Source organism: Lynx canadensis, chromosome C1, assembly GCF_007474595.2.
Source record: "Lynx canadensis isolate LIC74 chromosome C1, mLynCan4.pri.v2, whole genome shotgun sequence".
Lineage (NCBI taxonomy): Eukaryota > Metazoa > Chordata > Mammalia > Carnivora > Felidae > Lynx > Lynx canadensis.
In genome coordinates, this window is record NC_044310.1 from 33,805,505 (window position 1) to 33,828,996 (window position 23,492).

Below are 23,492 nucleotides of genomic sequence, written 5' to 3' on the forward strand. Positions count from 1 at the left end.
TCATTTGTTCTACACCCTCGTGTGCCAGGAACTGGGTCGGGCAACTGGGACGGGGCAGGAAGCAAAGCAGGGTGAGGAAGCGGCTGTGAACCAGATACTCCCCGCCCCCCAAATGTAGAAAAAGTAATAACCTCACACACGTGCTATGTAACAAACTGTGAGCAGTGCTGTGAGAGAGGCGGGGAGAGTTACGAGAGAGCTTAAAGCCAGGAACTGAGCTAATGGAGCAGCGGACGGCGACAGGGAGACCAAGGAAGGTTTTCTGAGGAAATGATGTTTAAGTTGAGATCAGGAAGGTAAATAGGAGTTCGTGGGTGAAGAGGATGTCTAAAAGGTTTGTGGCAGCAGGAACAGCTACTCCAAGGGTCCTGAGGCCACAGGGAACGTCACTCCTCCAGGGGGCTGGGAAGCCAGGGCTGGGGTGGGGGGCGGGTGGGGAGTGGCTGGGGTCAGACCTGGCGAGGTTCTGTCCACCCTGAAAGGAGTTGAAGTTTTGTTTTGATAGCAGTGGGAGGCCTCTGCAGGGTTTTGGTCAGAGGAGAGGGGCAGTTCACTCGGGCTGCTGAACAGACACTAGACTGGAGGCAGGGACGCAGCTTGCTGGGCAGGCCGAATCTTCATCTTCAGTCAAGGGAAGGTGGCATCTGGACTAAGGTAGTGGCAGTGCAGAAGGAGATCATGGAGCTGCTATCGTCAGGTCCTTGGGTGTCGGGGAGGTGCACACCCAGTGGAGCCTGAGTGGGCAGAGTCCTGTCCGAGAGGACCAAGGAGGCCCCATCTGAAAGGACCGGCAAACAGGGACAGGCTCTGCGGGCAGTGGCAGACTGGGAGAGTCTGGAGCCTCTTTCAGGGCGCAGTCGGAAGAAATGGGGAGCAAATTGTAGCTTCTAGGCCCTCTACGTTATTCCCATGCCACTCTGACCCTCACCAAGGGTATGTGTTTCCCCACCAAGGCTGCCCCTGGCTTTTGGGGCCCAGCTGCTCTCACCCCCTCTAAGTACTCCGCAAGCAGTCAGGTGGGGAGGCCTGAGTTTCCCTCCTCCAGGGAGCCTTCAGTGCTGCAGGAAGAGCTTAGGATTGGAAACACCAATCAAACCCTAGCTCCACCCCCCCATCACTGTGTGACTTGTTACTTAACCTTCCGAGCCTCCATTTCCTCATCTCTTAAAATGAAGATGATACTACTACCCACGTCATTTTGTTTTGTTTTCTTTATAAAGTATTTATTTTTAAGAGAGAGAGAGCGCGCACGAGCAAGCAGGGGAGGGGCAGAGAGAGAGGGAGACAGAGAGTCCCAAGCAAGTGCTGCGCTGAGCGTAGAGCTCAACATGAGGCTCGAGTCACGAACCTATGAGATCATGACCTGAGCCAAAACCAAGAGTCAGACGCCTGACTGACTGAACCACACAAGTGCCCCCACATCATTGTTTTAAGACTTCAAGTGAGAGCAGCAGCTGCCTCCCACGCAGGACCCACCAACCGTCATGCCTGTGCACGCCCTCGACAGCCTTCATCACATTCTGTCCACACAGACCCGTGGGCCCTGGCACCATTTTGCAGATGAGATAACAGAGGCTCAGAGATGATGAGTGACTTGCGTAAAAATGACATAAAACTTGCAGAGGCTGCCGGGCCCCTGGGTGCTGGATAAAGTGGTTCCCTTCCTGCTCGCTGCAAGGCTAAGCCCTCTTACACTGTAACTGCTGACCCCGCTGGTCCCCGGACCCTCCCCTCCTGCGGGACTGCGCCCATCGCTGTCCACTGGATCCTGGGTCGGCACACTCTCCCTGTCTGCTTCCTCCTTCCCAGCAGCATTTAAACATTGTCTTTCACGTCTTAGGAAATCAAAAAAGAAACCAAGATCCAAGCCTCCCTGGACCCCTTACCCCCTGTAGGTGCCATCCTTTCTGTGGCTTCTCATCACAACCAGTCTCCTTTAAATGGTCACTGCACTCTTCTCTCCACTTTCTCACCATCCCCGCTCACCCCTCCACCTTCTTTGGTCCGGCTTCCCCCAGCACACCACTGACCCTGCTTTTCATAAAGCCCCACTATTCTGTACCAGGTGTTTGGGAGTCAGGCTTGAATTCAAGCCTCGGAAATGCCACTCGTTGCCTGTGTGACCTTGGGCAAGTGACTTCACCTTTCTGGGCCTGTAAACTGGGGATAACAACGAGGAAGGACTAAATGAGATAAAGTACCTGGTGCGGAGTGGGTGCTTAGCAGGGATGGTCATCACTGCACACACGTGTTTCTGTGCCAGAGATCAGGTCAGGCCTGGGCTCATTGGTACTGAGCAGGTGGTCTGAAAGGTCATTTCTCACGGTATTAGCCTTTCTGGAGCTGTTCATTGGCCTGATTAATAGGAAATGGATCCTCTGTCAGGATTAACGAGGCGTTGCTACATCTTAATGAAAAGCAGGTTTCTCTGGTCTTGTGACCCCCGCCAGGGGGTGGGATTCATAGGGACAGGTGCTCCAGGTCAGCCCTGGTGTGTGTACCAAGGTGATATGGGCATGACAGTACAGTGTCTGAGCCCCCTTCTTCCTTCCCCTCCCCCACCTCCCAGTGGACACGCCGGGGAGATGTACAGGCTATCAGAAGGCAATAGCCAAGTCAGTGGGGGTGGGGGCGGGGCAGATTTACAGGAAAGCATTCACCTGGGAAGACGTCCAGAGACACTTAAAGAGGTGGAATGTCTAGGCCTTTCAGGACTGCTGGTGTGTGGGGGCTGAGAGAGGAGGAATCACGGTTTCTGGCTTGAGCCTTGGGGTAGATGGAGGTACCATCCCCCAGATGGAGAGCAGTGGGGGAGGGACCAGTCTGAGAGGTGCTGGGGCTCTTCCAGGCAGTACTCAGCATGCCTTTGTCCTCTTGCTTGGAACTAATGGGGGATGGGAGACAGAGTAGTATAGTGGTTAAAGCATGGACTCCAGACACAGGACTCTTGGGTTCAAATCTCAGCTCTGCCACTAACCAGCTGTGTCATGTTAGACAAATCCCTTAGCCTCTCTGTGCCTTGATTTTCTTCTCTATAAGCGATGTGATTATAGCACCCACCTCATATACTACAGTTCTTTTGAGTAGTGCCTGGCACATAGTAAGCACTGTGTAAGGGTTAGGTGTCACTATTCATATTTTCTTTATAGATCTTGCCACACACACACACAACCCCCCCATGACTGCCACCTGCGGAGTGTTGGTGATGTCGGTGGTGACTGTGTCATGGTGACTTGGTGTCTCCATCTCTCCAGGCAAACCTGTCTTCATTAAAGTCCCTGAGGACCAGACTGGGCTGTCGGGAGGAGTGGCTTCCTTTGTGTGCCAAGCCACAGGGGAGCCCAAGCCACGCATCACATGGATGAAGAAGGGGAAGAAAGTCAGCTCCCAGCGCTTTGAGGTAAGACCTTGGGTAGGAAGGGGCTGGCAGAGTTCAGGGTCTGCCTATCCTATTCTGGGGTCTGGTCCTACATCCCCTCTCCTTGGTCTTCCTCCTCAGGGGCCTTTTGGAGGTGGGAGGATGTCTGATCCTGAGCAGACTGTGACCCTGTGTCTCTCCTCTGGCAGGTGATTGAGTTTGATGATGGGGCAGGGTCCGTGCTGCGGATCCAGCCATTGCGGGCGCAACGAGACGAAGCCATCTACGAGTGCACGGCCACCAACAGTCTGGGAGAGATCAACACTAGTGCCAAGCTCTCAGTGCTCGAAGGTACGTGCTGGAGAGGAACGTGGCATGGTGGGTGGGTAGAATGACGTGTGGGAAGAGCCAGTCAGCCAGCCCCGTCCCTGCCATGGGCGGGTGTGTGTTTGGCAGAAAGGAAAACTGGCCATCTTGGCATCAGCAAAGGTCAGAAGTGGACAGGGATGGTCATTGGATCTGGCCTGGATTGTTTGGCTTGCGCCGAGGCCAGCTGTGTCTTTATATCCTGTTGAGCCATGGCATTGCTCTGGTAGGGTTTGGGTCTGAGGTCTGATTTGAGGTGTGGGGCTGCAATTATGTATCATTTGGGTTACTTGGCTTGTAGGGGTGGATCTGATTGTCCTGTGGGGCAGTGGGCTTCAGAGAGGTGTGTTCCCTTATGAACCAGGGCCCTAGGCTGGAGGCTAGGACTCTGTGGGTGGATTTTAGTGTCTTCTCACCTGATGGTTGCTGCATTCATTCACAAATACTCCCTAATGCTGCTGTAAAGTCCAGGGGGCATCTGACCAGGGCCCTGCCCTTGATATAGTTTCCAGTAAGTCCTATGGGGGCAGCCAGGGGGGTAGGAGAGCACAGAGGAGGGGGAGCTGTTATCTAAGCTGAGTCCTAAGGATAAGTAGGAGCTGGGGTAGCGGGCTAGGCAGAAATAACAGCATCTGCATATACCAAGGCCCAGAGGGAGGAGAGAAGGGAATTTTCACGGAACTCTGAGTAGTTCAGTTTGGTCTGGGGGATGGGTGGAGCTCGAGGGCACAGAGAGAAGCCGGGGGAGAAACCATTCAGCATGGACCTGGGGAGGTTAGAGGGCAGATCACACAGGCCCAGGCTAAGAATTGAACACTTTCCTAGGGATGTAAGAAGCCATGGGCCAGGGAGTGACATGATCAGTCCCCAGCCACAATGGATTCATCAGTCTGAATATGTCTGTGTGTATTTTCAAAATAGAGCCTTGATTGTTGCCTTTTTTGAAAAAAAATTGCAGTAACAATACCTGTTGGCTGTTGAAAATTTGATAAATATGAAATAGCACGTAGGAAAAAGTAAAAATCAGATGTTATTTTGCCTCTTCCAGTAACATTTGGTTTTTTCCTTGCCCATTTTCTGTGCAGGCATTATATATACAGTTGACCCTTGAATAGTGCAGGGGTTAGTTTGCCAACCCTCCCCACCACTGCCAAGCAGTTGAAAATCTGCATATTGCTTTTGACGTTTCCAAAACTTAGCTACTAATAGTCTGTCTACTGGAAGCCTTGCCAATAACATAAAAGTCAATTAACACATCTCTTATATATGTATTATATACTGTATTCTTAGGATAAAACAAGATGGAGAAAAGAAAATCTCATTAAGAAAATCATGAGAGCGGCTCCTGTGTGGCTCAGTTGGTTAAGCATCCGACTCTTGGTTTCGGCGTGGCTCAGGTCATGATCCCATGGTTTGTGGGATCGAGCCCTGCATTGGGCTCTGCGCTGGCAGTGCAGAGCCTGCTTGGGATTCTGTCTCCTTCTCTCTCTCCCTCTCCCCCACTCACACTGTCTCTGTCTCTCTCAAAATAAATAAACTTAAAAAAATTTTTTAAATAAAAGAAGAAAAACGAGAGAGGGGTGCCTGGCTGGTTCAGTCAGTAGAGCATGCAACTCTTGACCTCAGGGTTGTGAGTTTAAGCCCAACATGGGGTGTAGAGATTACTAAAAAAATAAACTTAAAAGAAAATCATGAGAGAAAATACATTTAAATATAGTCCTATGCCATATTGAAAAAAGTCCACATATAAGTGCACCTGTGCAGTTCAAACCCGTGTTGTGGGAGGGTCAATTGTATAAGAAAAGTGGGATCGTGCCCTGCCCAATGATTTGTGGACTGCTTTTTTTTCCCCCAAGATTTTATTTAAAAAAAAATTTCTGGGGGCGCCTGGGTGGCGCAGTCGGTTAAGCGTCCGACTTCAGCCAGGTCACGATCTCGCGGTCTGTGAGTTCGAGCCCCGCGTCGGGCTCTGGGCTGATGGCTCGGAGCCTGGAGCCTGTTTCCGATTCTGTGTCTCCCTCTCTCTCTGCCCCTCGCCCGTTCATGCTCTGTCTCTCTCTGTCCCAAAAATAAATAAGAACGTTGAAAAAAAAAAAAAATTAAAAAAAAAATTTCTGAGGGGTGCCTGGGTGTCTCAGTCGGTTGAGCGCCCAACTTCAGCTCAGGTCAGGATCTCACAGCTCGTGAGTTCGAGCCCCATGTCGGGCTCTGTGCTGACAGCTCGGAGCCCGGAGCCTGCTTCGGATTCTGTGTCTCCCTGTCTCTCTGCCCCTAACCCACTCGTGTTCTGTCTCTGTCTCTCTCAAAAAATAGATAAACATTAAAAAAATTTTTTTTAATAAAATAAATTTCTTTTTTTTTTTTTAACGTTTATTTATTTTTGAGACAGGGAGAGACAGCATGAATGGGGGAGGGTCAGAGAGAGAGGGAGACACAGAATGTGAAGCAGGCTCCAGGCTCTGAGCTGTCAGCACAGAGCCTGATGCGGGGCTCGAACTCACGGACCGCGAGATCATGACCTGAGCCGAAGTCGGATGCTTAACCGACTGAGCCACCCAGGCGCCCCAATAAAATAAATTTCTGGGAGAGAGAGAGAGAGAGAGAGCGAGCACGCGCGCGCAAGTAGGGGAGGGGCAGAAGGTGAGACAGGATCTGAAGTGGGCTCTGCACTGACAGCAAAGAACCTGACACAGGGCTTGAACCCATGAACGGTGAGATCATGACCTGAGCCGAAGTCCAACGCTTAACTGATTGAGCCATCCAGGTGCCCCTCCAAGATTTTAAGTAATCTCCGCACCCAACGTGGGGCTCCAGCTCACAATCCCGAGATCAAGAGTGATGTGCTCCACTGACTGAGCCAGCCAGGTGCCCCTCATTTGTAGACCACTTTTTAACGTAACCCATCATGAACATCTTCCTCACCGTTAAATATTCTGTATCATTATTTTTAATGGCTGTAGGTATCACATGAAGTACCTTAGTTTATTTGGCCATTCCTTTATTGTTGGACACATACATTGTTCCCCCCCCCCTTTTTTTTTTTTTTTTGCTTTTATAAAGCGCTATACACTTTCTTGCAGATCAGATGTGTTCACCTTCCTGATTATTTCCTTATTCTAGATTCATGGAAGTGGAATTGCTGGATCAAAGGACACATGAATTTTTAAGCCTTTCAGTATTTCCAGAAGATTGTGTCAGTTTACACTCCCACCAAGCAGGGCATAAGAGGGCCTCTTTTCTGCATATCCTCACCAGCAGTGGGAATTATCATTAAAAAAAAGTCTTTGCCAAGTTAATAGGCAAAAAATGGCATCTCAATTTAATTTGCATTTCTTTGATTACAAGAGCAGTTGAACATCTTTTCACATTGGCCATTTTTACGCTATGGCTTTATGTGTTTGCATGCATCCATTCAGTAACTTCCTTGTGCCTGTGTGTCTCCTGTGGGCGGTGAGGGATGGGGGGAACTCCAGTTTAGAGGGGCAGTGGAAGACAGTGGTTAAGAGCAGGGGCTCCAGACCACTTCCTCTCTTACCTTGTGCCCTTGACTAGTAACTATGCCTCTGAGCCTCATCTGCTCCACCTGTAAATGGGGATGTAATACCTACTGCCCAAGCTGATTTGGAGGATTGAATATGATGTAAAGTACCTTGCAGGATCCAGCGAACGGTAGCTGCTATTGTGCTGGAAGTTGTACATCCTGGCAGTACCTGGCTCCTATGGCATCATCCAGGTGATGCGGCCCCATGGTCCATTCCCATGGAGGGGACTCCCCTGTGGAGCAGGGCCCCAGAGGACAGGCGTTGGGCCAGGACCACTGGTTGCCAAGTGCCCTGAGCTCAGTTTCTGTCCTCTAACCAGGGAACAAGTAGTTCAGCCTTGCCTTCCCTCCTGTTGGCATCTGCCCCAGCGGGGAGCCTTCTGTCCTACCCTGGCATCCAGGCATCTGGCTGAAGGGCCAGAATTGTGGCTCCTGCCCAAGAGGGCATCTTCTGAGACTGTCGTGTTGAAGAAAGAGGACCTCTGGGTTAGTGTTGAAAGAGAAATCCACCCCTCTCCAATCCCCGCCCCCCCCCACCCCCCCGGCCCCTGCCTATGCCCCTGTTCCTTTGTGGGCACTCTCCTAACCCCACCACTGCCCTGGACAGCTTTGTTTTTTAAAGGATTGGGAAGGATACAGCTGGTCTTTCAGGCTCGGAAAGTGAGGGGATTCAGACTTGGAGGGACCCCCTCCGTCCTGAGGGGCATTCTTGAATGAAGGTTTCTCTAGCAGGGGTCTGGGGTTTGTTTGTGTTTCTGGGCCGTGGGAGGAGGTCTGTGGTGAGTGTGGGGCAGGTCCCTGCCCTGCTTGTGCTCCTGTCCCCCGTGAGGGCGGAGCTCTGAGCCCCTCCTCCTCCTGAAACACCCATCCAGGAAGATGAAATGCTGACTTACCGTGTTGGTCTGTGTAACCTTGACCAGGCTCCTGGCTTGGCAGAAAGGAGTGGAGTAGGAGGCCTCAAAGGGGCCAGGAGGTGGGGCCAGGAGGAAGCAGCCCAGACAGCGACCATCCCACCCCTCCCTGCCCTCCTGTGCAGGCCTGGAAAGTTGGGGGGTGTGGAGGGAGCAGGGAGAAAGGATAGTGTGACTGGGAGGGGAGCCAGGGCCTATCCCGGGAGGCCACCACAGGTTCTCAGGAAGCCTGGGGTGAGGATGAAGCTGGTTTGGGGGACAGGAATAAGAGTGGAGTCCTCTTCCGGTGTCACACACTGCATGTAGGCCCAAAGCACCAGTACACAGTCATGCTTACTGCGCATTGGGCTTTTCAGAGGAGGGGCTAAGGGCCGCCTGCGGCGACCTGGCTCAGGGGAGGAATTGGTGTACCCCCAAAAGGGAGCCCAGGCCTGCGAGTCTGGTCCTGTTCCCCCCTGTCCTGTGTTGTTCCGCAACAGGCCCAGCCTCCCCCATACGTGGCTCGGGAAACACCCCACACTGCCTAAGGCTCCCTGAGCCTCTCCCTGGTCCCGGCCTTTGCACCCAGCTCCCCAACAGGACTGCCACTCCCCGTGTGACCAGGTGTGGCCCAATGTGCCCCAGCTGCCCTGTGGTGTGCAGCCGGCTGCCTGCCCTCCCCCCACACCCATGGCTGTGGACGGGGTAGGGGTGCCCAGCACAAGCTGACTGGGGGTGAGCCTGTCCAGGCTGTGACGAGCACAGGGCCCTGCCGCCCAGTGTTCCTGTCTGAGTGGTAATTGAAGCCATTAGCGCGCCAGCCTCTCCCTCGCCCGGTAATGGCAGGAAAAGCTCTTCTCACTCCGCACTCTTGAGGCAGCGGCTGAATCACTCCCCCTCCAACCCGCCCGCTGCCGCCACTGAGACAGAGAATCTGACATTTTCCCTCTGGAGGGAGGGGGAGGGGAGGCAGGCTTTGCTTCTTGGCCTTTCCCTCCAGGAGGTGGGGGGAGTGAGGGTCTTAGAGCTCATTCTGGAGGTTACGATTCAGCTGAGCCAGTGGGTTCCAAGCCAGGCAGGACAGTGGTCAGGAAAGCCCCGGAGGAGGCCAGACAGCAGAGATGTGGGCAGGGCCCTGGTGACTTGGGTAGGTTCTGGAGGGCCATGGAAGGGGCGGGGGGAGAGGTGGAGGACTTGGGGGGGGCGGGTGAGCCCAAGAGCAGGAATGGGCTGTTTCTGACTCTGTCCCGGAGGGTCCCGGCTCAGAGTGCAGGTGGCAGCGTTTGCCTTGTGATCATGGATGCAGCAGATGACAGGCACCCTGCGTGTGCTGTGGGTGCCCCGTGTGCCTGGGTAAGGCATTGTGTGAGGTGCGTGGCATGGTGTTAATGCAGCGGGTGTGTGCCTTACGTGCTACATGTACAGCATGGGGTGCGCAGCAGACTGTGTGTGCCTGTGTGCGTGCCTGTGTGCCCATGAGCACTGTAGGGGGTGTGTATACAGTAGGTGGTATACACTCCACACCATGCAGTGTCTGTGTGTGTGTGCACGCATTAGTGTGTGTCTGGGGTGTGGTGGGCGACAAGCATCTTGAGCTGAATGTGTGGGGGTCGGTCTGACACCGGGGGGATGGTCAGAGAGGCTGCATCTGGGCTCATCGTCTCTCGGACCCACGGGTTCCCTGCTCAGAGCTGCTGGCAGGCAGGACGGCTGGACAGGGATGAACGTGGGACCGAGTGGTCAGGCTGACCTGTTCTCGAGTACAGTAGCTCCTCAGCACTTCCTGTGCAGCCAGGCCAGGAGGGAGGGTGCACCAGATAGAGATCCTGCCCAGACCTTGGGACCCCACTTCTTCCTCCCCTCTTCTTACCAAGGCCAGGCTGCCTTTCACCTTTTTTCACCCAGTCGACTGACCAGAACCATACCACCCACAGGTGCCACACATGGAGTGTGTCTGGTCTTGCCTACTTTGTGATAGGCTCAGGGGATGCCGTTAGGCAAGTGGGACAGTGACTGGGGTAGGGGGTCAGTCGGTGCTGGGCCTGGACCCCCGGGTTCTGCAGTGGCTCTGACCCTGGCTGGCTTTGGGACCTGTGGGGTGATGAAGGACCTCTTGAGACCACCCCCCCTCACTGTTCACCCCCATACTCAGTCCTTTTGGAAACAGCCTCAGGGACAAGAGGGCTGATGGGCAACCTATGACCCTGTCCTGAGATCCTGGGCTGTGCCGGACCCAGAGCAGACCCTGAAGGGAGCTTGCTTTCAGGACGGGTGGGTGTTTTCCCAGGGAGTCAGCACTCCCTGCCCCACCCTCCTCCCTGCCCCTGGCCCAGTCCTGGCTTTGAGGTTGGGGTCGTTGGGATAAAGAGCTACCACAGGCAGAGGATGACTTCCCAAGTGGCAGGCTGTGCCCTCTCCCTGTTGCCTACATAGGTGTCTGGGTAACAGGCTGGTTTTGCAGAAGCTGGGCCTGTCACCGCCCTAATTGGCAGCCACAGAAGGCCTAGAACCCAGGCCAGCTCCTGCCCCTCCCCTCACAGCCAAGGCATGACCTACATGCTTTTCTGCTCCAGTGACTCTGGTCTCTCTGACCTATCCTTCCACACACCTCCCATCCCCCATCATGACCACTGTAGCATTTGGGACCCCGCAGACATGAGGCTCTGCAGCCATTTCCTGGAAAGTTCTGGGCCCTAGGCATGGGGTTGGGAGAGGTGTTAGGTAGGTGGGCACTGCCAGGAGGGCCTAAGGTCAGGCTCTGGGTTTCTTGGTACCTAGAATCCCCCATCTTCTCTGGTTTTGATCCTTCTCCAAGGGCCCAAGTGGACTCCCTTCTGAGTGGTCCTCCTGTGGTATAGGCAGTACACTTGCCTCTTCTGTTAGACAGGCAGTAGGCACCTCCCCTGCGCCCAGCCTGCCCCCCCCCCCACTCCTGCACTCAGAGATACTTACAAGGCCCTACTATGTGTTTGGCTTCCTTTCTGGCTCCCCTCTCCCACAGACTCATGACCACAGAGTGGAGCCCAGCAGCTCTGGGAATAGCTAGCCAAGTTGGAGGTTTTAAATGCCCCCGTGTGTGCAGTCTCCATCCTTAGTAAGGTGCCTCCCTCTGGTTGCCTGGGGAGAGAGGATTTTAATCAGAGGAATGACATGATCAAATGTATGCTTCAGAAAGGTCCCTGGGGGTGCAGAGCAGGGTGAAAGGAGACCAGCGAGAGATTGGGGCAGCCTTACAGGCAGTAATGGCCTAAACCCCGGCAGCAGGAAGGGGAGGAAGGGAGAATGGGCTACAAGCGGTGGAGAAAGAGTGGTGACCTGCCTGGCTACTATGGAACTGGGGAGGTGGGAGACTGTGGGTTATGGCTCTGGGCCCAGGTAGATGGTGGTACTATTTTCTACGATTCAGGACCAGGTCTGAAAGGGCAAGTCAACGAGTCTAGTTAGAAATCTGTTGTATCAGGCGTGTGTAGGCATCCAGGCGGAAGAATCCAGGAGGCCTGTGCAGATTGGCCAGCACTTCAAGGGACCTCTGAAAATGGAGTTTTGAAGGCTGAGAAATGGCAAATCTCAGGGAGCCAGAGCCAAGAGGGAGGAAGAGGGCCCGGATGGAGCCCCAGCTGGCTAATGTTTCATGTTGGGGGGCAGCACGTGGCGGGGTGGTCCCTGGGAATCTGGTGAGAAGGGGCTTGAGAGGTAGGAGAGAGACCTGGAGTGAGGCTGCGGGGATGGAGAGAAGACAGGCATGTGAAGGAGGAGCGAGTGGTCAGTGGGGCGGGGTGCTGTCGAGAGGTCAGGCGAGATGAACACTGAGAAGTGCCCTTTGAATTTAGTCTCGTGGAGTCATGGTTGACCTTGGTGAGCTGGCCAGAAGCAGTGGGGGGGGGGGCGGGGGTCTGAGGAGTAAGTGGGAGGCTGTCTGTGGTCTGAACCTAGGGGGGTAAATGGATGAAAAGAATCTTCCTGGAGTAGGGCCAAGGTGGGGGAACCCCAGGAGCCGAGTCCAGCCTGGGCCAGGGCCCGGGAAGCCAGAGTGCTGCTGAGGTGTGTGCTCAGGGACAGCCCCAGGATTCACTTGAGTGTGTGTGGCCCTGAGGCCTCACCAACCAGGTTGAGTAGGGTGGTGTGAGGTGCCAGGGAAGCCCTGGAGGAGGGGGAGGCCACGGCTGCTCTCCGCTCTCACTACCACTCTTGGGCTCTCGCTGCTGACAGGCCCCAAACAGCTCAGATTCAAAAACAAAACAGGCTTTTAAGATGCCAAGTTTGATGAAATCTGAGTGCTGCAAGAGGTGGGAGTTTTCTCTTAGAAAAAGCTGAAAATGGAGACTGAAAGCTGTGAAGGAAGATGGGCCCAAGGCTCCCTAGGCCCCCGCTTACTGCTTGGAAGCTGGGAGACGGGGAGACTGTAGGTCTGGGGAAGGCATCTGAATTGATAGGTGGTGTCTTGGCCCCAACCCTGCAAAGGATGGAGCTGCCTCAGGGACAAGGCTTAAGGTGGCCTTGGTTTCCTTAGAGTGCACAGGGGTTGGGGGAACCAGCTGCCCCACTACTCATGACGTTCCTTCGTGTTTCTCTACACGTCTCTGCATTTCCCATGTCTCTGGGTACACGTGCCTCAGCATACGTGTTGACTGCATGTTTCCACATGTGTGTGGAGTGCCTGTGTGCACTGCCTCTGGATCTGCTTGCATGAGTCTTGTTTCCACAGGTGCTTGTCACTGCAGGTGCCCCTCCATACGCGTGTGGAGGTTTCTATTTTTGCACCTGTCTCTTTCGCCATGTATATCTCTGTGGGTCCCTGGCTGTGCATGTTTCTAGGTGTCTGTGTTCAGAGACAGGGTGAGGCCAGGCCCAACACTCATGCACAGAGGAGGAGGTCAGGCTTGCAGATGGTGCCACCCCAGGGAGCCTGTGTACGTGTGTGCCGATGTGTGCCTGCGTGTGCACGGAGACGCCATGAAGCTGGGTAAACACGGGTGAGAAGGTCGTGCTGACAGACGGTGCTGCCCGCCCCAGGACCCTGCAAGGCGTCTCCATCTGTCAGCTTCCCTGGTGCAGCCCCCTCCCTCTGGCCCAGACTCAGCCTGAGGCATCCAGGCTGAGCTGGACAAAGAAACCTGTGTGTGCTTTGTAGGGGCCTCTGCAGCCTCCCTCCCCCAGCCATCGCAGCCAGCCTAAGCCCATCCCCTGTCCACCCCTACTCTGGCCTCATCTGTCAGGACCCCAACATTTGCCTTAGCTCCAACCAGCCTCACCTTCCTACTGGCCCCCCACCCTCCCCCTAGCCTTTATTTGGGCAGTCCCTCCCTCCCCCCAGAAATCTCTTCCTGCCTCCCATGCTCAAGGGTTTAGTACTCTTGTGACTGTCTCCTCCTCCAGGAAGCCACCCAGATAGCAGGTGAGTCATGGATTTGAAGCAGCTCCACCATTGCTGTGGGGTTTCGGCCAAGTGTCTACCCCTCTCTGAGCCTTAGTCTCCCTCCACCCCCTTCCCCCCACCACACACACCCTGTCATCTTCCTCTGCCCAGTGGGGACAGCAGGGAAGGAGTTTAGACCTCCCGTTGCAGTATCTAAAGACCAGTGCAGTTTGGTGCAGGAGCCATTAATGTACTCCTGCGCACCCACCCCAAGTACGCAGATAGTGGTCCTGGGCGGGAGAGCCCTGGGAATGTGTGCGCACCCTACCTGTGCGTGCAGGTGAAATCCACAGACAGCTGTAGAGACTTAGGCTCCCTGGTACCTCTGAAGCCCCTTAAAGGCCCCATGGACTTCTTTTTCTCTCCCAAGGACCCCCTTTTCAGAGAATAGAAGGGCCTCCGCCCTAGAGGCACAGACAACTGCAAATGCCTGGCTGAGCCTGTGAGGCAGGTGTAGGGAACCCCAGTTACGCGGTTGAGCGGTTGAGCGGTTGGGCGGTTGAGCGGGAAGGAAGCCTAAGGGGGAGGGGGGGAGCAGAGAGGTGGGGAGTTGGAGTGGAGGAACAGGGTCCCGGGAGGGGCACGCCCGCTCCACCCAGACGGGGGCCGGAGGGGCGGCAGCTGCCTGGACCAATCACGGTTGCGCGCCCGCTGGGACGCGGGCACGCGCAGCCTTCCTCCGCGAGCCCGCCTCTCGCGTTGCCATGGTTACCGGGTGGCCTGGAGGGGGAGGAGCCCTTCCCTCCACCCGCAGCCGGGGGGGACAGATTTTGAGGGGACTCGATGACCACACATCGGGGTGTGGGTGCGTGCAGCGGGCTTCCGTGGAGCGCAGAGCCCTGAAGCCGTCGAAGGGCGTGGTATGTGGCAGGATGGTGGCGCTGCTCCCCGGGCCGCCCCTCCCGAGAGCCCAGGACCCAGCCCTGCCTGGGCGGGGTCCCACCCCCGGGGGTCGTCCGGCCCTACCTCAGATTTAGTGGTGTGACCTTGGGCGGGTGTCTAAGCCCCCCCCCCCCCCCCCCCCCCCCCCCCCCCCGTTCACTCATCTACCACATAGGGTTTTGGCAAAGATTAACTCATTTTTTTAAAGCATTTTAACTCAGTGCGTGGAACATAATAAATGCTCCATAACTGTAACTTTCTACTTCTCATATCCGAGCCTCAGTTTTCCTGATTGCTGATGGGTTTGGAGTGATCGTGTGAAGTCTGACTGAAAGACTCACCCTGGTCCTTAGCCTCAGTGCTTCGGGCTATGGTGGACCTGATCCCTGTGGGTACTGGGGGTGTGCAGGGAATAAATGTGCCGGACCAGTGGATGGGTCAGTTTACACCAGCGTGCCTAGTGCCCAGCTTGGCCAGACACACGACAGGCATCAGTAAACAGCTGCTGACCTTGGCTACATTTGAATGTGCCGGAGGCCTCCTGGGGAGCGTAGAAGGAAGAGACTGCAGCGCGGTCACTCTCGAGGGGCTGGAGTCCTCCTGTGAGACACGCTTCCCCCGCTGGAGGTGCAGAACTGCAGCCTTCCCAGTTCTGCCTAGAAGCCTAGTTGGCACAAGGGACTGGCTTTTGGGTCCCGCTGTTTTATGGACAGCTCTTCACACATGCCGGTTTTAGGCTCTGGCGGCAGTGCCTGAGGCATGATCTGAGCCAAGGACGGAGCCATTGAGGGCGCGATAATTGAGGGAGGAAAATTAATTGTCCTTAATTTGGCGTAAATCCCCAAGACCTTCCCCGTGTTAGGAATTCAGAGTAGATTCCGGGACACGGGGCTGCAGGTGTTTGCGCTTCTTCCCTTCTCCCTTGATCTACCTTGCTGGTGGAGATGGGGACCAGCCGACTCCTGGGCCCAAACTCTGGCAGGCCCTGACACCCCTGTGCCCCCACTGCTCAGAGGAACTGAGCAGGGTAGGATTCAGGACTGGCACCCTGGTGGGTTAGGGTGGCTCTCACTCTCCTGAGTGTGCCCCAGCTGCTGGGAAGGGCAAGGAGGGTGTAGGGGGCGGGCCCCTCAGGCTGGGCCTCTGCCTGGGCCTTTCTGTGAAAGCAAGTGACAGCAGACCCAAAGGAGGCTGCTTCCTGCTTGGTATTTCCCAAGTCGTGTTTTCTTGCCACTTTCCTTTTTCCTGCCACTGTTTAACATTTTCCTTTTAAAAATCAGAGCTGAAAGTCAGGACACAGTGGGATCATATTTACAGCCAAGGAGATGCTGGGTTCACATCTGGAATTTATAGGGCTGCAGATGGGGAAGTAAGCATCCTGCCAGCTACTGGGAGAGGCTGAGGAGGCAAGGCCGTGCTGGGAATCCTACTGCTCCCTAGCCTGAGACCCCCCCCCTCTCCTGAGGGGGCCACAGTCCCTTTGGGATGCCCCAGAGGGCATTTGGGATGCTGGAACCTTAGCAGAGCCCTCCTGGGATCTTAGCAGCAGATAGAGGGATGTTTTGCCCCTGCCTACTGGGGCTCCTCCAGCTTCCTCTCCTGCCTGCTCCCCAGTCAGTCCCCCTGGTTCCCTGAGAGTCTAGAGGGAGAACCAGCCTTTCAAGCCTTTACTTTCTAGAATCGCTTCTGAGAATGCCATGTGCCTTTTTCCCGGCACAGGAGCCTGACCTCAGCAAGTGTCCCAACACATCCATCTTGTGCTGGGCCCAAGAGAGGAAGGTCCAGGCGGTGCTATATCCTGGTCGCTGCCACCACAGAGCCTTGCCCCCACCCCCTGCCCCAGAGGAAGACTGACAGTGTTCCCATCCTCTATTGGGCGTGCCTGGCGTCCACACCGATGGAGAGACTCTGCCCAGTTCTCACACACACACTCTGGTGGTGAGGACCTCTCACCAGCCCCAGGCCCTAGCCTTGGTACCTGTCTGCCCTGGTGGCTTTAACCGTTGCTAGTTATAATGATAACGTCAGCTAATATTCATTGGTGCAGGTTCTGTGTCAGACACTGCCCAGCACTTATACATCATCAGATGTAGTCCTCAAGATGGCTTTACAAGGTAGGCACTTGAACCCTGTTTCCAGATAAATGGAGGCACGGAGAGGATTAGTAATGCATCCAGGTCACAGAGCTAGTTAGTGGTGGAGGTTAAGCCCCATGTGGCCTGTGCTAGTCCAGAGCCTGTGCCGGCAGCCCCTCAGGGGCTGTGTGCAGAAGCCTAGGTGCAGCAGGAGTGAGGATGCGCTGATACCTGTTGCTTCCAGGGAACTGACTCTTATGTGAGTCGCCAACCCCTGGCAAGATGGGAAAAGGCAGCCAGGGAAGGGTTTTGCCTTCATCAAATTTTGGTGAACTCCTCATAGAGTTTTTTTATCTCCTTAGCCTCCGCATGCTCTGACATGGTCCCCAGGCCTGACCACGGCCCCCAGTGAGTGAGGGACGAGGGTTAGGGTCACGACTGCAGTAGAGAATGGGTCAGGGTCAGGACCAGGGGTTGAGTGAGGGGTCATTGGTAGGGCAGGGGGTACCCAGAGTCAGATCCAGAATTCAGGCTGTGATGTGGGGCTCTGCTATGCTGTAGAGCTAGAGGCTAGATGTGAACAGTGGAGGGGACACTGCACGTGCAGAAGAGGGAATGGGGATTAGACAGCACAGGGGGCTTTTGGGCTCAGTTGTGGCTCTGGGTGCTGCCGTACGAGCTGTGGGCCACGTGCAGCCCAGCATCTGTATAGCACTTTCTGCTGTGGCCAGCAGAGCATCAATCCTTGTTTTTCCCGGGGCCCAGAGAGATAAGTGCTGACATCTCCCCTCTGAGGCATTGTTTCTCAGACCTGGAAACTCCCTGACAGGGCAGGACGGGCCCCACTGTAGCCCCTCCCCACCCCCGCCTGAGCCCCAGAAAGGGCAGGCCTGGGTAGTGGGACTCAGGACTCCCCAGTCCTTATGTGGAGCAGACTCCACCCTTAAAAGTCAGGAATTGGGAGACAGGGGTCTTGAGGGTGCCATCCAACATGGGAGTCAGGAGAAGCTGCCCACGGCAGACGGTTCTAGAGGGCAGGCAGTGCCAGCCCTAACTCACATGTCTGTCCTTTGTCTGCAGAGGAACAGCTGCCCTCTGGCTTCCCTTCCATCGACATGGGGCCTCAGCTGAAGGTGGTGGAGAAGGCACGCACAGCCACCATGCTGTGTGCAGCAGGCGGGAATCCAGATCCAGAGATCTCTTGGTTCAAGGACTTCCTCCCTGTGGACCCTGCCACGAGCAATGGCCGCATCAAGCAGCTGCGTTCAGGTGAGCAAAGGGTGAGGGACAAGGGGCCGCACAGACTTTAGGAAAGGTGTCCAGCTGAAACTAAGCACAGCCTTCCTTCTTGGGCCTGGATACCTGGGAGCCACAGGAGGTCTCAGCCTGGGGCCGACCTTCTGGAGCCATGCAGAGGGCATCCACTGGGCAGGCCAGATCTTGGTACAGGCCCACCTGGCCCAGGAAAGAGCTGGACAGCGAGGTCTAGTCATCGGTGATTCTTTTACCTTCCTGGGATCATCAGAGTCTAGACTTTGGTCCATCCCGGCTCCTTGCAGCATGAGTGATGTGCCCCAGCACAGCGTTGGGCTCTGCAGGGGTGCTCTATGGGTGTTCGTCCTCTATTTTTCCTATAGCCTGGCCTGCGAGGGGGCCTTCGTGATGCTTCTCCTTACTTCTCCAGGCAGCAGGGTTTAGCCAAGAAAAGAGGCCAAAGATGCTTTATGCATCAGGCTTCAAAAGGCTGGACCTCAGGAGCTTAGAGCCAGGAGGACTTGCTGCCATCCCTTGGCCACCAGGGCCACCTGTCTCCTCTGGATATCTCAGTCGAGCCAGCTCGGAGGCCCGGGAGCAAGGATGCCGTCATGACCAGGCAGGAGGTGTCGCCCCATTGATCGATCCACCTCTGAGGCTCCCGCCAGGATAATTGATTCAGTTTTTGTGGGAACGGCGCAGGCGGGAAAGGAGGCTCAGAATCAGCTTAGCTGCGTTCTGCATTTGCCGCCAGCAAGGGCTGGACCGATAGACCTTGGTTCAGAAACTCCTGCTAGCTGCAGGCCAGTGGGCTCAGGCAAGATGGCCGGCACCAACCAGAGCCCCTGCTGCCTGTCAGCTGTGATGTCAACACTGCAAAGGAGGACGTGACTCTAACCCTTTCAGGGCCCTGCAGGCTTTAGAGGTGCCCCTGCCACTCTCTGGGGTTCCAGCCCCTCCCTGCTATCTCCCATCAGGTAGACACCCCTGCAGTGCCCAGGGGAGGAGGGAGGGATGAGCTGCCCAACAGGGCAGGATTCAGGCCCTAGCCATGGCCGCCTGAGACGGCCTACGAAGTGTTAGCTCATTTAATTTAATTAAAACTCAACAAGATGGAGGCAGCTGTAACGCAGTTAATTAAAACAGCCATAATCAAGGCAGGAAATGGTCCGGTAGCATTTGCAACCGCTGCCCAGCGCTGCCCAGTGGCCGGCATGGTTCGGCTCCTCTGCATTTCCCCACAGTCCGCCCAGGCAGGCTCCCCAAACAGGCAGATGGTCCTCCCTGCAAGCCTGGCCTCCACCCCAGAATGGCACTGACTGCCCGTGGCAGCAATTCTGGGAAGGCACACTGTCTTGCGTGCTTGTTCATCAAGTATTTATGCAGTGCTTACTGTATGCCAGGCCCTGTGCCACCCATTCACTGCCCAGTGAGTCGGCGCCTGCCCGTTACTCCACTGGCTGCTGCTCCTCCCCTTCTCCCTGGCTTCCCTCTCACTCCTGTCTTCCCAGAGGCCTCACCTTCCCCTGCTCCTTCCTCCAGCCGGGGAGCCCTTGTCACCCTGCCCTTGCCCCATGGGCAGGGCCTTCCCCTAGGCCAGCTCACCCGCTCCTGCAGCTTCAGGTCGCCTCTCCACTCCTGCATGCCTAGGTCTGTCTCTCCAGCACCACACAGCTTACCTGAGCTTTAGACTAAAAAAACCTATCTGCCTTCTTAGTGTCACCCTGGCCGCCATGAGTGGTGACTTCCTTCCCAAACAGCCACACCCTTCTCCCCCACCCTGACCCTCTCCCGGCAAGTGGCAGCCCCCTCAGCCCGAAACCTGGGACACACCCCGACTCTTCCATTGAGGAAGAATCAAATCTTCTCATCACCCACATGGTTCTCATGTTGGACCCCTCTTTTTCCTTCTGCTGCCTCGGTCATATCGCAGTGCTGAGCACTGCCCTCCCTGCCTCCAGGCTCCCCCCCGGGAATCTGTCCCCCAGCAGCTGTTAGTTTTCCCCTTGGTGCCTCCATGTTCCGACAACCGCAGTGGCCTCTCACTGCCTGAGTGGCTGGGCACCTGCTCCCGAACAAGGCACACGGAACCCCTCTCGATCTTCCCAGCTCACAACTCCAGCTTTACCTCCTCCATCTCAGCTACCCAACTTAGCAGTTCTGTTAAGTCCTTTAACTGCTCTGAGCTTCTGTTTTCTCACCATTAAAAAGGAGTGACAGTAAGCACTAAGTGAGACGACAGCAGTGGAAACTGTAGTTTGCTGCCTCGGGTACTGGGAGGGCTCCGTGAACCGGGCTCTTGTTACCGGTGGCCATTCCCCACTTGCCCTGAACCACCCTGACCCCATCCTTGTCCTCTGCTCTAATTCACCAGATCATGAAGCCTCTCCCTCCTCTGCCTAAGTAAGGCCTACTCCTTCAGGACCCACCCGCCCTGTGTTGTTACTGCCTGGCTCTTGTTCTGCTCACTTAGGCTAGGTGCCGCTTGCAGGGAGGGCCTGGGTCTGGCTCCCTGCCGTGCAGCCGCAAGGTCTCCCCAGCTCCTAGCACAAACCTACCTGTAGGACAGGTATCTCTGAGCCCTTGTTGATAAATTATTTCATGAACGTGACCTTTGGGCCCTGTTCCTGCAGACCAATGTCCACCTCTCCTGCTTCTTAGCTCTGAGGAAGACCTCGTTTGACCTTTACTGCCACCTGGAAGCCATCACCTGGAGGGTTGTGGACCCAGGGTCCAGTTCCTAGGATGACACCCTTGGGGTCTCAATCATCCCACCTCTGTAGTGACAGACAGGATTCTCTCCCCCATTGCTGCCTGGCCCTCCATTCCAGTCGCTGCTGCCCCTGTCCTGTTACCACTTAAAAGGGTGCCCTGCACATGTGACAGGGATATCCCTTCAGTGGAGTGGAATCAGGCCCCCAAGCACTCAGCCGTTTACAGGGACCGTCACAGTTTACGCATCGCCGACAGATCACAAAGTATTTTCCTGCCTTTTGTTGCATTTGATTCTCCCCAAGCCTGAGAAGTAGGACAGGCTGTGATTATCATGCCCACTTTACAGCTGACTTAGGGGAGTCACTTGGGGTCACACGTGGAGATCCAGAGCCAGGGAGCCCCCCTGTGCAGTCACCCAGAGGCCTTCTAGTATCGCATACACCAAATCTGGGACCTCGGGAGTGGCTGGACACTGCGGGCCCTCCAGAGTTCCACGGCCCCATCCTCTCCAGAGCTCAGGCCCTCCCTGACCGGTCCCCAGAACTTGTCAGGCACCTGCAGGCTGAACTACAGCACATGTCACGGGGCATGGCCCCGGAACAGGAGCTGGAGAGGAAGGCAGCTGGTGTGAGCCTTACTCACGTGTGAGCTCTGCTCCACGGGCGCTTTCCTCACTGAAGTGACATGACGTGCTGACATAGGAGCCTGTTGGGAATTTGAACTCGAGGCCCATGGTGGACCCAGGAGGAACGGAGACAAGTTCAGGGAGAATGGAAATCAAGTCAGGAGCAGATGGTGTCACTGGAGCAGCTAGCAGGGGCCAGTCTCCAAGTGGGGTTCAGAGCCACTGCCGGGTCCTGAAAGGAGCTGGTGGCCCACACGCTCTGCCAAGCCTGGACAGGGCGCCAAGGAGACCTCCCGTGCTCTGCTCAGTGGCCTGAATGTGCAAGCCGCCATCTCATCACCGTCGAGGACAACCTGATCCACACAGCTACGTTCTCACCCAGAGCACAGCCTCCTTCCACACCCTCTGAAACCTGAGCTGAGACTACAGGGCCTGAGCATAGATGCCAGCATCTGGCTGCAGGCGGAGGCCCACCGGCTCTGGCAGATAGGACCCAGAGCCAAGGGCGGAGCAGGCTTCAGGGTGGGCCTGACGCCTGCAGTCCCCTACTCTGCTGGCTGGCCCAGCTCTGACCAGAAGAGCCTGCCCCCCAACCGTCTTCACCCATCAGGGTCTGGGTCTCTCAGGCGGGCACACTGGCGGTGCATGGTCATGATTTCCCTTTGGCCTGAGCACACTGGCACCTCTCGGGAGCAATGCAGACTCCTGGGTCCCTGCCAGTCTCCCACACCCACCTTGTGAAATGGTAAGGCAAATTCTTCTTTTGGTTTGGTAGAGAAATGACTCTTCCGAGAGGTCCAGAGACTCGTCACACAGCAGGTTAGGTTTGGGGAGAGCAGAGGCCAGAAGCTAGGGGTCCGAGTCCTGGGACATTTACACAGCCACCCCCTGCCATGTCCAGCAAGCATTGTAGAAGCAGATCAGTGGCTGTTGACTTTTTCGTCTTAGCACCTCCGATTGTAAATATTAGGGAATCTCAAGGAGCTTTCGTTTCTGGAGGTTTTTCCTGTCAGCATTTACCATATTAGATATTAAGACTGAAAAGGTTTTAAATATTTAAACTTTAAAATTATTTTTTAAAAAACCATTATATGTTAAATGATATGTTTTCATGAAAAATAATTATGTTTCCTCAAGCAAACATTTCACGAGGACAGTGGCATTGTTTTACACTTTAACAAATCTCTTTAATTTGGGGCTTGATCGAAGATGGTCACTGGATTCTCACATCTGCTTCCACATTTGCTCTGTTGCAGTATCACACTTCACGGAGCTTCTGGAAAACTCCACTCTATATTCACAAGACAACAAAAGTGAAAAATGCAAATAACTTCTTAGTATCATGAAAATAGTTTTGACCTTGTGGACCCTCTGAAAGGGTCTCAGGGCCACTAAAGGTCCCCTGGACCATGACTGGAGGATCACTGTGATGATGGTTCTTCCCAGTCTCTCTGCAGCCCCTCACACCCCCAGCCCAGGTCCCAGCAGCTGCCTTTACCTCCCCTCCAGCCTCTGTATCTGCAGTGGGGAGGCTGTGCACCAGACCTGATTAGTTCCTGCGACCTCACTTACAGGCCATGTGACCTTGGGCTTTGGGCAAGTCACTTGCTGTTCCTCAGCTTGTTTCATCTTTCCCGTGTGAACATGGATAATTCCTCCTAGGCAGTTGTCATCGAGTTTAATGAGAGAGTAATCAGTGTTTGATTTGTCTTTTGGCATATTTCCCTCCCGTAGCAATGGGCAGAGAGGGTCAGGGTGGACAGCCCTGGGCCCAGGCTCGCCCAGAGGCTGCTCACTCCTCTGGATGAGGCAGAGGTAGAAGATGGGGCCCGAACACAGCCTCAGAGGAGGCACCTGCTGGGAAGGCAGCTGTTCAGACCTCGTAACCACCCTGCACCAGGCATTTGGAGGTGTGCGTCTGGCCCTCTGGGCTTGAAGCACTGAACAGGCAGGGAGGGGACACCGGCCTCTGGCTCTCACCAGTCAGGTTGGGGGTAAACTCAATAGTTACTCGCTTTTTAGCAGGGTCGAGTGGGCTGTAGAAGGCGTTTGCTACTGGGGTGTAAGTTCACCCCAAGTCCCATGGTGGGGCTTGGCTGGTATGTCTGCTTTGCTTGAGGGAAACCTGGCCTGGTGGTGGTGGCCTATGGCAGGTCCTCCCGTTAGCCCTTTCTGTGTGCTTAACCTCCTTGGTTGCTTTTGGTAAGTGCTTTGTTTTGAAATCTTACCCACCTGTGAAATTTAGGTGCCCTTAAGGAGTGGGGTTGCTACGACTTTTATTCACTTTTCCCCTCGTTGGCTTCAGCCAGCTGGGTCTGCAGGAGCCCTGATTCCACCTTCCTGAGTCCCATCACCTCCAGCCCCGATATC

At 55.3% G+C, this 23,492-nt stretch overlaps 1 protein-coding gene across 10 annotated transcripts in view; it reads left to right on the forward strand.

Annotated features, from left to right (window-relative positions):
- PTPRF (protein tyrosine phosphatase receptor type F) overlaps positions 1–23,492 on the forward strand; it is an 88,593-nt gene that overhangs the window by 20,430 nt on the left and 44,671 nt on the right. For all 10 annotated transcript variants that reach the window (XM_030326100.1, XM_030326093.1, XM_030326095.1 and 7 more), the window contains 3 exons: positions 3,255–3,400; positions 3,568–3,709; positions 17,609–17,797. In XM_030326100.1, coding sequence (XP_030181960.1) covers positions 3,255–3,400; positions 3,568–3,709; positions 17,609–17,797 — 477 coding nt within the window. The remainder of the gene's footprint in view (positions 1–3,254; positions 3,401–3,567; positions 3,710–17,608; positions 17,798–23,492) is intronic.